This window comes from Arvicola amphibius, chromosome 11 (genome assembly GCF_903992535.2).
Source record: "Arvicola amphibius chromosome 11, mArvAmp1.2, whole genome shotgun sequence".
In the NCBI taxonomy this organism is placed as follows: Eukaryota; Metazoa; Chordata; class Mammalia; order Rodentia; family Cricetidae; genus Arvicola; species Arvicola amphibius.
In genome coordinates, this window is record NC_052057.2 from 56,532,543 (window position 1) to 56,546,356 (window position 13,814).

A 13,814-nucleotide genomic window follows, 5' to 3' on the forward strand; every position below is an offset into this window, starting at 1 on the left:
CTACCTTAAAACAAATGTTTTAATCTAAGACTTCATTTTAAAAAGAAAATACACACACTTTTCATTTGCATCCTGTCTTCATAGTTTCTGGGACAGTAGAAATTCTTGGCTTTAGTTGTCATCCACTTCTTCCTATTCTAGGAATCATTCATTCCAGCCTCAAATTCAAAAGACACCAGAGAGAGTTCTTATCTTTATTATTATTTTAATAGGCATGCAAAAATGTGAAATAAAAAAAGAAATGACCCTGCTTCAGACAAAGAAAACCATCTTTATGAAGGAAAAATTCAAATGCTGGATCAAACATTTTAAATCACTTGATCTTGTGTGTGTGTGTGTGTGTGTGTGTGTGTGTGTGTTTTACAGACAATTGAAACCAGGCAAACTTCATAGTAGCCAAAATTTTAACGAGTGATGGAGTTTCACTGGCATTTAAGAGGTCAAACACAATGATCTTGTGCTTTCACTTAACTGTGGTAGGGTGGGCACATGCCTCCATACCCACACACATAGCATGACCTATCACTTCTGTATAGCAGTAACTCGGCTGGGAAACAGGAGCCATGAGGTTCTGAGAAATTTAGTATGCTCATTAAGTTCCATATCTCTATTTTTCTATTTCTTCCTCATTGAACCCATACTAGAAATACTAATTTTATAGAAAAGGTAGTTGTTCCAAAGGTTAGGGGTGAAATTCATGCTTCTGGGTTAGATAGTGTCAAAGGCATTGCGGTTTCCTGCGACTGCATCTTTTTCCTCTAGGTGTTTTAGAGTAGCTTAGAGCACAGAGCACCAGGAGGCAGGCAACTCTTCAGGGGCAGGTATTCTTTCCTGAAGAGGACGGAACCAGAGCCTCACTTGAAGGAGGCCCTCACCACTCTACCCTTGACGGGCTGCGGAGGACGCCAGTTCCCCACTAGGGGAACCGGGGGCTCATTCTCAGCGCTGGCAAAGAGGCTACGCAGCTTGGCCATCTGTAAGGGGAAGCAGACTGTTAGAAACCACTGGCTTTCTAAGCTGGCCACAGCAAACTACAGACCCAGTCTCCATGGAGAGGTCATGAGTTGGCAAATATCAGTTCATAACATAAACATTTCTTTACATTCAGGATGCCCTGCTCTCTGGATAACCACTTTTCCTACTTGCATTTCTCCCGAGTTGTAAACTGAGGGGCCAGCATGAGGTGTATCACTTTACATAAAAAGGGATGATAATTTGTTGAATGCCTGCAAATAAGAAAAACCTTGATAGGCTTCCGTTGTGTTACCAACTCACGTATTTATGAAATTACTTTAAAGGATGAGAAAAAAATTAAAACCAGGCCATATGTTAAAATGTTAGGCCGAGCGGTGGTAGTGCACACCTGTAAACCCAGCACTCAGGAGGCAGAGACAGGCAGATCTCTGTGAGTTCAAAGCCAGCCTGGTCTACGAGAACTAGTTCCAGGACAGGCACCAAAACTATACAGAAAAACCCTGTCTCGAAAAACAAACAAACAACAACAAACGTTAACCACTTCCTTCCTTTTTTTTTTCTTTCTTAAAGGATCATAAAATAGGAAATTATCATAAAAACATTTTATGCCTGGCAGTCTGCATGGTTCAGTGTGTGAAGGTCCTTATGACAAGCCTGACAACCTTGGATGCCCAACCTGTAATTGCACTCACCTGGTCTGAGCTCACGGTCATGGGCTCCTTCAGCAGCAACCACACGATGCACTCTTCGCAGGGCGGTGTGGTGAAGGAGCCATGGTAGGTCCAGTAGTCCCGGCAAGCAGGAAACAGGCACGATGGGTCGAAGTGAGTGAAAGGAGCCTCCTTGCCCTAGAAGACCAGACCACTCTAAGAGGACACGTGCACTCTGCGCCCCCTAGAGGCTTCACATACTCATTTATGAGAACGGATTTCACTAGCGAAAAGGAAAGCTGCCATTTGAACAGGTTTAGACCCTTCACTAGTAAACCTCAGATGAAAAGGATTTCGCTTTATGTTCTGACTCTATCTGTTAGAGTCACTGCAGTATTTTATTCCTTGTTTTCATGGTCGGTAGGGCTGCGATTCTGTCCTTTCTCACAGGGAATACTCAGAATGAAGAATACTTCTTGGAAGTTGATTTGAAGACTTTCACTTCAGTACATTTCATGCTCAGAATATCTACTTCTTCTAGTGTCCACACTTAAAAGCCGCTACTTGGAATAATCTCAAAAACAGCTAAATGAGTCTGTTAGTTAGAAGAGTCTACTGTTAATATTAAGCTTATATAGGAGCTACCAGAAAACTACAATACTAAGATTAAAGAATGACAGTGGGTGGCATAGGGAACCTCAATGATCCTGTGCCCATCATGGAGGGGGGAAGGAGACCCCGGAACGTCTCACTCACCTCCCTGTGGAAAGTCCTTATCTCATAGGCTGACCAACAAATGAAATAACAGATGTGAAAGTGCTGTAAGGACTCAACGCTAAAGAAATATGAGGATATTTACTTTTGTATGCAAACATATGGCATCCATCAGACAGTGGCAGGTTTTCCCAGAAATTCAAAGACAATTGATATGTACTGACTCAAGTTTACCATCCGTAAATGAATTTCTCTTACCTTGGTCTTAATTTTGTCCAGGGCATCAAGGAGAATCTGGAACTCTCCTTTCTCCCTTCCTATCTGTAAGAAAATAGACATCCAATAAGATATTTTTTTCCTTCTTCATAATTGGAAATCATCATAAAAGCTGATTTGACCCATCCACTTGCTATTGGTGTTTTATAAGTTTTCCATGGTCTCTGGTTAAGCCAGATGTAAGTTTATTCATCCTAAAAGATGGTAGAATGTATGTTTTCTAATCTAAATTTGGATTTCAGTTCTCTGAAGTTCAAAACCACAAAATTACATGTTGGTTTCAACTCTATTTCCTTGGCCCTCTCTCAAAGAGATTTCATTTTTTAAAAGAGGCAGAGCAAAAGTAGATAATGTTTCCACAACTGAATTTACTGTCTCTCCCCTCACAGTCCTCTCCATGGATTCAGAACATAGAACAAACTAGGTCATTCACTGGCTTAAAACTCAGATTGGGTTACCACGAGGTTCATGTGTTAATGTCACTAAGTCTTCTTTAAACCAAGGTTGGCTGAACAACACACACATTCTTTGCGCCATTCTAGCCTGAGATCCTGTGGGAGGGGGGCCCCCTTAAGCTGAGGGTAGGTCCAAGCAGTCACTTGGCATCAAAGAAGTTTCCAGCACTGACTTTCCTGTCTCCAGTGTGATGGCAAAGAGCAGTGTGAAAAGAATATAAACACATGTCAGACTCACACACCCTCGTCCTTGTCTTTCCCTTCATAAGCCCTGAGCCTCTATTTTCATACATGTTTCAAATATAAGGAAAAGGTGGAATGCATGGTCTCTAAACATTAGTAATGGGTTACATTCTGAATGAGAAAAAATTACCATCAATGTCTACCTTACCTTCAGAAAAATTCCAACAACAGCAATTCCATCGGGTTGCTTTAAAGCTTCTCCAAAGGTATTGTATTTTGGGTTCCAGTGAACCAGGTGAAGCTGCAACCACCAAACACAGGTTGTGAGAAAAATCCTTGGATACAGAAATAAGCAGTATTGTCCACAAGAGACTCAGATGCGTGCAACCTTCAGGTTGTTGCTGAACACTCTCATGGAAGTTGACGAAATTCTAATTATTAATAAGCAAAGCTTCAGTGAAATTTTAATAGTTCAAATAAAAAGTGTTTGAAATCATCTGCCTCCTCATTGATAGAACTCTAGTGTCTGGCAGCAAGCTTATCTTAATTTACATAGCCTATGTAATCCAGTTGTCCATATTGAGTTACTTAAAATGGCAAGATAATAGTTTATAGTTGTTAGAAGTTTTTATTCAATTTCAAAAATGTGAGATAACCCATGTACAAACATCACACTCAAAGCCTTTTTCACATTTGGAAAAAAATTAGCCTGAGATTTCTCCAGTGGTGAAGGAAATGTCCATTCAGGAAGACAGTCCTAATAATTTATTGGTTTCTACCTCGTTGGCTGTATAGAAATGGCTGTGGCACCCTAAATGTGTTATAGCTCATCTAATTTGGAAGCCAACCAGGTAATGTAGTATTTGGAGTTTCATCAAGTTTTATTTAACCAACAGTTAAGTACTCTGTCCTAGTTCATTTGGGGGCTTCACTTTGTGAGTGAGCAGCTTGAAGCAGAATGGGTTCTGCAGTTGTTTCTAAGTTTCCAGTTTTGACCATTTGAGACCTAGAGTGGACTGGGTGGTTCCCCCTACCTCAGCAGCATACTTCACTCCATCCACTGTGTGCTCAGAGCCGTGGTCATCCGAGGAGCCCCAGTGAAGATGGAACTGGCGAAGTCGGTAGGGTCCAGAGAGAGGACCACCCCTCAGCACTGTGAGTAAGATAATAAGGTGACTGATTAATCCCCCTCCCCTCTGCAGAGCCTTATCTGAAACCAGCACTCTACAGAAGACTCCATGGGTAAAACATGTCACCTCCTGGAAATATGGAACCATCTACAAGTGTTTGTAACTTAAAGTCCAAATATATCAAAGGAAGAATTTTCCTTTCTCTCTTAATTTTGTTTGTGTTTCTTGTTGTTTTAACACTTTAGGAAACAAATTAAAGTAGCAGATGTACTATAGGACCCTGAGGATAGGTTAGTAGTCCAGGGAAGAGCTAGATATTTGACGGGATTTAGATACCATTTCCGAGTCCACACACATCATTGTGTGATCTCAGGCAAGATGCTCAACTTCCCGGAACTGGTCTTTGAATCTCTAAGAAGGTGTTAATAATCCCACACTTTGCGAGCTGCTGTGAGGATTAACTGAGATCAAGCACTTAAATGGTGCTCATCTCACAGTTCCCTGTGAGGAAGGGATCACTGAGCAGGTGGGGACTCCTCCATAGTGTCCCAATTTCAGTTGTGTTTACTTTAGCGGACAAATGAGACCTCTCATACACATCTACTTTACACTATGACTGCTGGAGTTGGAGGAAACAAAATTTCAGCAGTTTCCCAGGAAGCTAGTCAGGGTGGGCTGATATATATATGAAATATGATACATGACTGATATATATGAAATATGATATATAATATATATGAAATATATGATAATTCTTGGGCATTAGTATGGGCTTACACAACATTTACCTGAATCTCTCATGCAATTTGATCTCTAGTCATGCTGTCTGGAGAATAATTTAAAAGTTCAAATATCTTCTAAAAGATACTGAAAACTGTACAGAAACCTTAAAGTCAAGATCTACCAATGTTAAGTTAGATGCAAATAGCATTGTAACAGCAGCTATTTTAAAAAGGCTTGGTTTCTTGCAGTGAGACAGGAAACCCACAGTGCAGACCTAGAGCAATAATTCTAGGCTTGAATCAGCTTGATCAAATGAAAAGCAGGTACTTTGGTTTGTTTCTAGTCCAATCACTGAGAATAACTATGATCAGGATATGAGTATAACTTATTGGACTAAACTATATTAAATCTCTAATACTCAATGTTTTGTTTTTTAAAATGGTCTTTTATGTGATTCTGTTTGTAGTTTTTAATTTTGTTGTTGTTTTTTCCTCCAAATGGAACTTCAGCTTTTAAGGCAAAGGAAAAATGGGAAAGAGCAGCCTGAAATAATTGCTCAAGAAATGGTAAGCTTCTGTCATCTCCCTTACCTGGAAGGTAGGAATGGCCACTCTACCATTCTTTCTTATGACATCACCAGGATGTTCATTCATTTTAGCTCATGAAGAACATGGTTCTAGGAAATTGCATTCTTGATAACTAAAGAATAATTCTTACTTAGACTTGTTTGCAAGGAAATAAAGCTTGCTTAATTGAAGCAAATTTTTACTCTTTAGCTCTGTATGGCCCCGAACTTATTACAAAGACCAGGTTAGCCTCATATTTGTGGCAGTCCTCTTGTCTCTGTCTCTTGGGTGTTGGATTTATAGGTAAGAGCCACGAAGCCTGTCTGAAATAAAGTCAAATTAGTCTTATTTATTTCACAGATTGGATACTAGTGTAGAGTTTTAAAAAAAGATATTATTTTTCCAGTTTCACACTAACATTGACCCAAGAAAAAGTGGTCATATACATCAGAAACATTCAACACAAAGATTCTTTGGTTGAACCCCAGTGAGGTACTGAACCCAGGTCACCTGAACTCACACAATATCCCCACCTTTCCCCATTGATTGGCCTTTTTCCAGTCACCCAGGAAAGAGAAGAACCACTTGATTTCTTTCTGTTTGAGGGAGCCTGTTCTCCATACCATCAGGAAACATAAGAACTTCAACTTTCAATAGTCAGAAGAAAGTCCACATGGACTCCCTGCCCAACCATAATCTGTCTCAGGAGTGTGTTATGAACATTTAACTTCGGTATATGGCCATCTTTCAACAACAGAGTAACTGAAATTAGTTGGAGGGTGTGATATTTTCATCATTCCATAAGTATAATTCTTTAAAACTAGAGCCAAGTTGAATATCATCTCCATTTCTGGGATGAATTTCTCCCTCTTCCCAGTAATTCTGTCACTGTGTCACAAACTGCATTTTGACAATAGATATCCAAAACACCCACATGACCCTTCCTAAGTGCTGTACTTACAGGACCTGTCGTAAGTATCATCAAACACAACTCTGCAGGTCTTTCCATTATTCAGGATGGTCTTTGCAGAGCCGGGATCATAAGATGCTGACCAGGGTTGCAGAGAGGGGTCATGCCTGATGTCTTTTGTATGCAGCTCAATGGGTGACTGGTTGTCCCCTTTGGCAATTGGATAAAGTTCATGCCAGTGCTCAGGACCTAGTAAATAAAAAGAAGAGAGTATATTTATTTAGTACAACCCAAGGCCTCTTCCCAGTGGACTAAGCCAGAAAAATATGCATAGGCCAGAGAGTAGTCTTGGCTTCATATTGAGAGGTCTTAGGTTCAGATTAAGCAACATAGCACTTTGCGTTCCAAACTTATTTAGAACCTTGCTTATCTATCTATGCTCGATGCAGTCCCTCAGTCTATGCAGTCCCTCCCCTGGCTTGGGAATCATGAAGCCTGAAAGCTTATCTTTGAAATGAATCACATATTGATCACAGTTTTGCATTACTTTGGAGCTTTCAAGGGACACTTTTCTTCTCTTGCCTATGCCTGAGAGATGACTCAAAATCAGAACATTGCTTGTTACTGGGGCCCCAAGCTCAAAGAAACGAAGTGCTCACTGCTCAGTTTCACAGAGTAAGGTTCAATAGGACCTGACTTGGGGTTGAGTGACTTCTCAGATTCATCACTGAACTTTAGACTAGTTACAGTGTGTCTCTGAGCTTCAGATTTTTCTGTGGAAAGGAAAACAGTGAATCGTGTTCAAAGGACTAGAGGCATGGGACACCTGAAAGTTCTCAGTAAATGCTATCACTTCCTAACTACCCCTACACCCACGTTTTCCAGCACTCCTGTGAAATGCCAAGGGCAACCCTGTAATGCCCTGGCCCCACTCACCATTGTGACTGGCATAGCCCCACTCCTTAGCCATGGTCACTCTCTTGGTTCCTCAAGCTGGACAGCTCTTTCCTTTTCTTGCTCCAGGTGTCCTGCAAAGTCCCCACGAGTCCCGACTTTTAAATAGGTCTCTTGCAGTGTGCATGGCCTTATTAGGTCAGCGGGGTAAGGCAGGGGACTAAACTGGTTTGGGGTGGTATTTTGAAGGCGGGGCGGGGAAAGCCAATGAATTACAAGAGCTGGACAGCTGTCCGGGAGAGAGGGTGACAGGAGGAGGCAGGAGGGGAACGGAAGCCCCCTCCTTGGCTCTCACACGAGCCATGGCTCCTTCCCTCTCTTTGCAGGTTTCCAAGCAGCAGGGCTTTCTAAGAGCTTCGTTTTCGGTCCTGCTGGTTCCCTCTTGGGTGTCTGGGCAGGCTCCGGGCACTGGCTGCAGTCCTGTTCTGCTTAGTCAGCAACTAAAAGCTGCTCTAGCAGCCTCACTCAGAAGACTTTGCTTTTCTTTCGGACTGAAGTACCACAGGCTCCGGGCTTCTGAACGCTGAAGTTCCTTTTCCTGAAAGAATCCCCCGACGGTGGCAGGGAAAGAACTCCTCTGATCCTTTGACTCAATCATGATTCCCTTGTGAAAACATGTAAAATCCTGGGAACACAAATGAGGAGGAACCCGGGACTACACGCTGCCCAGTCCCGTTATCCTTCAAGGGATGCGTTTCTGAGGCAGATGGTGCCAGGCTTCACGTTCAGCCTAGCGGGTACGTTTGTCCAGTAGGACTCGGAGCACAACACCGGATCCTGGGCGGAGCAAGAACTCTGCTCGCCAGCCTCACCCAGCTGCAGCCAGGGACTGAGTCACACCGGGAGCTGGGCTCCATTGGTCTCAGGACGCCAAGGATACCATAAAATGAATATGTTACCTAAAAAATTCACTCTCCAAAGCATGATTACAGACTAGGCCAAAACGAGGAAAGGGTCTACGGAGTTGGTTTGGGGGGAGGGGTCGTTTCTTTCCTCTCAGTTCTAATGTGTTTCGTAATACAATACCCACATAAAAGAAGAGTAAAACTGGAGTATCCCATGTGTGCTTGTCAAAGGTATAATTAGAAATATCCTGTTACGTCTCACACTAAATTAGTATGGCAGATGTTCGCAATTCTATGCATACATTATAAAATTTCTTGTTGGACAAGAATATCTTTTTAAAAGACCAGAAAGAAATTAATTGAATGAGATTTCTGTATGCATTTTCTTATACCTTCTACTTTTTAAAATGGCTTTTTCCATTTTACTTTTCCTTGGGGGGTTACAAAACCTGAGAAGGAAGTCTCTCATCATGGCAAAGACAGCTCATCGACTAGGCATGTGGAATGCCTGACCACACTCAGAACCTGGACGCCAGGGTAGTCAGTCTCCAGGGTATTTTTGTGACCAGGGATCACTTGATCCACACAATAGCACTGTGGAATCAGGAACCCTCAGTTAGTTTGGAAAATCCAAGCAAACACAGCTCTAAGCTAAGGGGCCACGCGTGTCTGGGTCTCTAGCTTATTGTGATAGTTCTGCTGAGTTTGCAGTTACCACAGGCGATTTAAAGTTACCAGTACGTGGTTATGGGTGAATAAGCCAGAATCTCACTCCAGGCCATCAACTCTGACCTGGGTGATCAGGAGATTGATAACTAAATCTCATAATTACCAATAGCTATTTATTACTGATTATTGAGTTAAGACAAACAAGAAATTCATTGTGCTACCACTGTTCGTACCAGAGATACTTTTTAACTGCTTCATTTACAATTTAATAATGCACACAGTGGGGAATATAAAAAACACTAAGTAGAAAAATGAAATATCTAACAGATTTACATACAATAATTTTGAAAGCAGTACTTGGAATTTTTACTTTCTTGTAAAAAATTAGTGAAAAGTATAATTTAGCATAATGTATAATGAATTGTGTAATTCTAAGCCGGAAGTGTGGCTTACATCTCAAAAGAAAGTCCCTATGTTTCCAACTACAGTATATAGAAAGAAATGGAATACACCTTTCACTTCTAACAATGCTGCCTGTAGATCCTGTAGAATTCTTAAGTTACTTCTTCATCACCCTGTTTGTCTGCATGCCACCAGGTTTCCTGCCATGGTGACAATGGACTAAACCTCTGAGACTGTATGTAAATCCCAAATAAATGTTTTCCTTTATAAGAGTTGTCATGGTCATACTATCTCTTTACAATTAACATAACATTTAAAATATAATGCATGTACATACTTGGAATTTAATAGATATCCAATAATTACTAGGTAAGAAAAATAGAAACATAAAGTAGATACAATTGCATTCTGGTTAACCAACTCCTAATTAAATGAAAGCTACATGGAGATAAATCCAGGCCTGGTTTTGTTTAGAACCACATACTCCATATTTTGTTTGATGTCAGATAATTATGTAGCATACAGTATGGCAAGGAAGGAGTGCAGGAAGGCAAGGGTGGAGTGGGAGCCCAAGCCTCAAGCACAGATGAATGGCCTGAGGAGCTGGCTTGGTCTCTCAAACAACAACAACAAAAAAAAGGAGCTGCTCAGTCATAGACTTTGATGAAAGACTTAAATATGCTTAAAATCTCTGGAGAGTATACAGTAGCATCTCCAAAATTCCTCATGTATGGGTGAAGCACCTATAACATCAATTGCATGTATAAAGTCAACCCTAGTGTCTAAATGCAACCTCCAGTGATCTTCCTATTGCTGACATCATAGCACAAGTCGAGTTATGCAGGTTATTGCAATATACTCAGTGTGGCTGTAATGTCTCTCTGTGGCAGGGTCTTTGCGCTTTCTTAACTCATATAGAATGCTTTTCCTCCAAAGCTCTCTGTGATCAGGTTCTTCTTCAAGACATAGCTTCAGCTTAAAAGTAACGAGCTCAGAATGGCCTTCCTAATTTTCCCATCTAGATAGATGTCCCTGTATGATATTTATGATTTATCTTCTACTTCTTATTGTAACTGTTCATATTTATAGCATGCAGTGTGATATTTTAATATGCGAATATAGCATAAAACCAACTTGGTGTACTTAAAGCTTTCATCTATTTCAATGTCTCAATTTTCACTAGCATGTAATAATTGTGCATATTTGTGAGTATAGTAATACATATTAATACATTCTTATAATATGCACTGCTAAATCATGGTAGGCACTTCCTTGTTCCCATCATTATATTGTAATTAAAGCCATAGAGCCTGTTTGCTCTAGTCAATCATAAATATGTAGTATGTTGTTGTGAACTACAGCCAACAACACATTGTGCTTTATCACAGTACAACTTATTCTGTGTAACTGTGTTGTTAGTCAATATCCCTATTTCTATATTTCTCCCCATATCTCCCACCTTCTAGTTGTAGGGCCCGGGTCTGCCCTTGTTTCTGGGGCTCATCTTGAGGACAGTTTCTGGTCAGATGACTAAGCATCATGTTTGTTCCTGTGCTCCCTCTGCCCCGCCTGGTGATTTGCTGTAGGGCATTGTTGACTCTATTGTTGGTATGGTAATTTCCCACCTGCCTAGGTGGAAGTCCTTTTGCAGCAGTTAGATAAGGTAATTTCCCACCTGCCTGGGTGGAATTCCTTGGGCAGGAGTGGGGTATATAAGATTTTCCCCAAGGCTAAAAAAACAGCATTCGGCTGATCTCCTTTCGAATGACCCAGGTCTCTTTGTGAGTTCTTTCAATCTCCAGGCCCTTGTCCGACCCGCGTAGGGTACAGTGGAGCACGAACTGTACCGAGTGGGTAACACAGAATCAGGTGTTACATCTAGTAATACTGGACATTCAGATGGAGTTGTTAGAAAAAAATTCACATATGTAGATTATGCAGAATCTATTTCCACCTGTGACAGAAAACTATTCTTTCTATAGTTAAAGAAATTTCATTTGCACATACCACATATTTGCTATCTATTCACTTGCTGGTGGACTTTTTGGTTTATTATGTTGTCAGGTATTGTGGTGACTGAGGCAAGACATATGGAAGAGATGCAGTTGGCTCTGCTATGAATATACTATTTCTTTTTGATATGGAACCAGAGATAGGATAGCTGAATGATATGTAGACCTACCTCTTATTTCTTAAGAGTCTCATATGAATTCTCTTTCTTCCAGTTCTTAATATCTAGAGTTACTGCATTTGTCCACTTCCAAGAATGAATGAATAAATGAATTTATTTCTATTTTCATAGTTCTAAAGTTCTTCTGCTAAAAATAAGGTCTAATAACCTTTCATGAAAAAAAAGTCCCTGAAAAAAATAAGACTAGAGGAAGCATCCTTCAAAATTTTAAAGTCTATATGTGAGAAACCTATACCAATGTTTTACTAAAAGGGGGGATTTCATAGTATTTCAGGTATAAGAGAAGAGAGCCCACACTTCTTACACTTACTCATTATAGTGATTTAAGTTGACAATTGAACTGTAAGACCAGAGGAGAAAAATAAAACGAATAGAAATAAAAAATAAGTCAAAGATTCTTTTTTTTTCTCATTTTTTTATTAAAGATTTCCATCTCCTCTCCTCCTCCTCCCCCTTCCCTCCCTTCCCTTCCACCCATACCCCACTCCACCCCTCTCCAAAGACAAAGAGCCATCAGGGTTCCCTTCACTATGTTAAGTCCAAGGTCCTCCCAGCTCCCCCTAAGTCCAGGAAGGTGAGCAACCAAACTGAACCTGGAAACAACCTAGATGCCCTTCAATGGAAGAATGGATGAAGAAAGTGTGGAATATATACATATTAGAATACTACTCGGCGGTAAAAAACAATGACATCTTGAATTTTGCATGCAAATGGATGGAAATAGAAAACACCATCCTGAGTGAGGTAACCTAGGCCCAAAAAGATGAACATGGGATGTACTCACTCATAATTGGTTTCTATCCATAAATAAAGTCAAAGATTCTTATTTGCAGATGTTATGCTCTATAGAGACTCCTTAATGACTCCATCCAAAAGCTATAAGAAGTGATAAACTCTTTCTGTAAAGTGGCAGTATGCAAAATATCACCCAAAAGTCAGTAGCTTTCCTACCTACCAGGAACAAACACACTAAGGAAAAACTTAAAAAATTAATGCTATTGACAGTAACTTAAAAATACCTTAGAACATATTTTATTAAGGCAGAGGAAGACCTCTCCATACTGAAAATTGTAGTGTAAAGAACACACTAGAAGATGAAAATACAGCTGATACTTATGGACCAGATATAATCACTACTGTGAAAATGGAAATAGTAATCAAAACAATATACAGGCTCAATGCAAGCCCCATCAAAATTCCAATAACGTTCTTCATAGAAACAAAAACCAAAATCCTGAAATTCAAATCACAATACACCCCACATAGCCAAAGCAATCATGAGTAAAAAAAAAACAATGCTACATCAAAAACCAGGTGTTCATAGGTGTATGAATTAATATCCGGGTCTTTGATTTGATTCCATTTTCAACTTTTCTGTTTTTATGCCAGTATCAAGCTGTTTTCATTACTGTAGCTCTATAATAGAGCTTGATGTCAGGTATTATGTTGCCTCTGGAAGTTCCTTTACTGTACAGGATTGTTTGGGCTATCCTGGGTTTATTATTTTTCTATATGAAGTTGATTATTGTTCTTTCGAGGTCTGTGAAGAATTGTGTTGGGATTTTGATGGGAATTGCATTGAATCTACAGATTGCTTTTGGTAGGATTGCCATTTTTTGCTATGTTGATCCTACCTATCCAAGTGCATGGGAAATCTTTCCATTTTCTGGTAACTTCTTCAATTTCTTTCCTCAAAGACTTAAAGTTCTTGGCTTTTTGAGAACCTATTCTCTTTGGATGGATGGATACATTGCTCAGTCTAGTTATAATAGAGAGGGCCTTGGACTTTTCACAAAGCAATGTGCCTTATCCTCTCTGAGGATTGGATGGAGGTGGGGTGGGAGAGTGTGTGGAGGGAATGGGAGAAGGGGAGGAAGTGGGAACTTGGATTGGTATTTTTTAACTATTTATTTATTTATTATGTATACAATATTCTGTCTGCGTGTATACCTGAAGGCCAGAAGAGGGCACCAGACCTAAATATAGATGGTTGTGAGCCACCATGTGGTTGCTGGGAATTGAACTCAGGACCTTTGGAAGAGCAGGTAATGTTCTTAACCGTTGAGCCATCTCTCCAGCCCCTGGATTGGTATCTTTAAAAAAATCTAATAAATTATTTTAGAAAGAAAAAAACAATGTCAAAATAAAAAATCAATGCTACAGGTATCACC

General features: G+C 40.2%; 1 protein-coding gene across 1 annotated transcript; it reads right to left on the reverse strand.

The window, feature by feature from the left end:
• Ca3 (carbonic anhydrase 3) lies at positions 1–8,255 on the reverse strand. The gene is made up of 7 exons (XM_038347944.2): positions 7,519–8,255; positions 6,634–6,831; positions 4,288–4,406; positions 3,462–3,554; positions 2,598–2,660; positions 1,668–1,823; positions 1–974 (listed from the first exon to the last, which is right to left on the reverse strand). The coding sequence occupies exons 1-7, from the start codon at positions 7,550–7,552 to the stop codon at positions 855–857; spliced, it is 783 nt and encodes a 260-aa protein (XP_038203872.1). The 5' UTR covers positions 7,553–8,255; the 3' UTR covers positions 1–854.
• Positions 8,256–13,814: the final 5,559 nt, after the last annotated feature.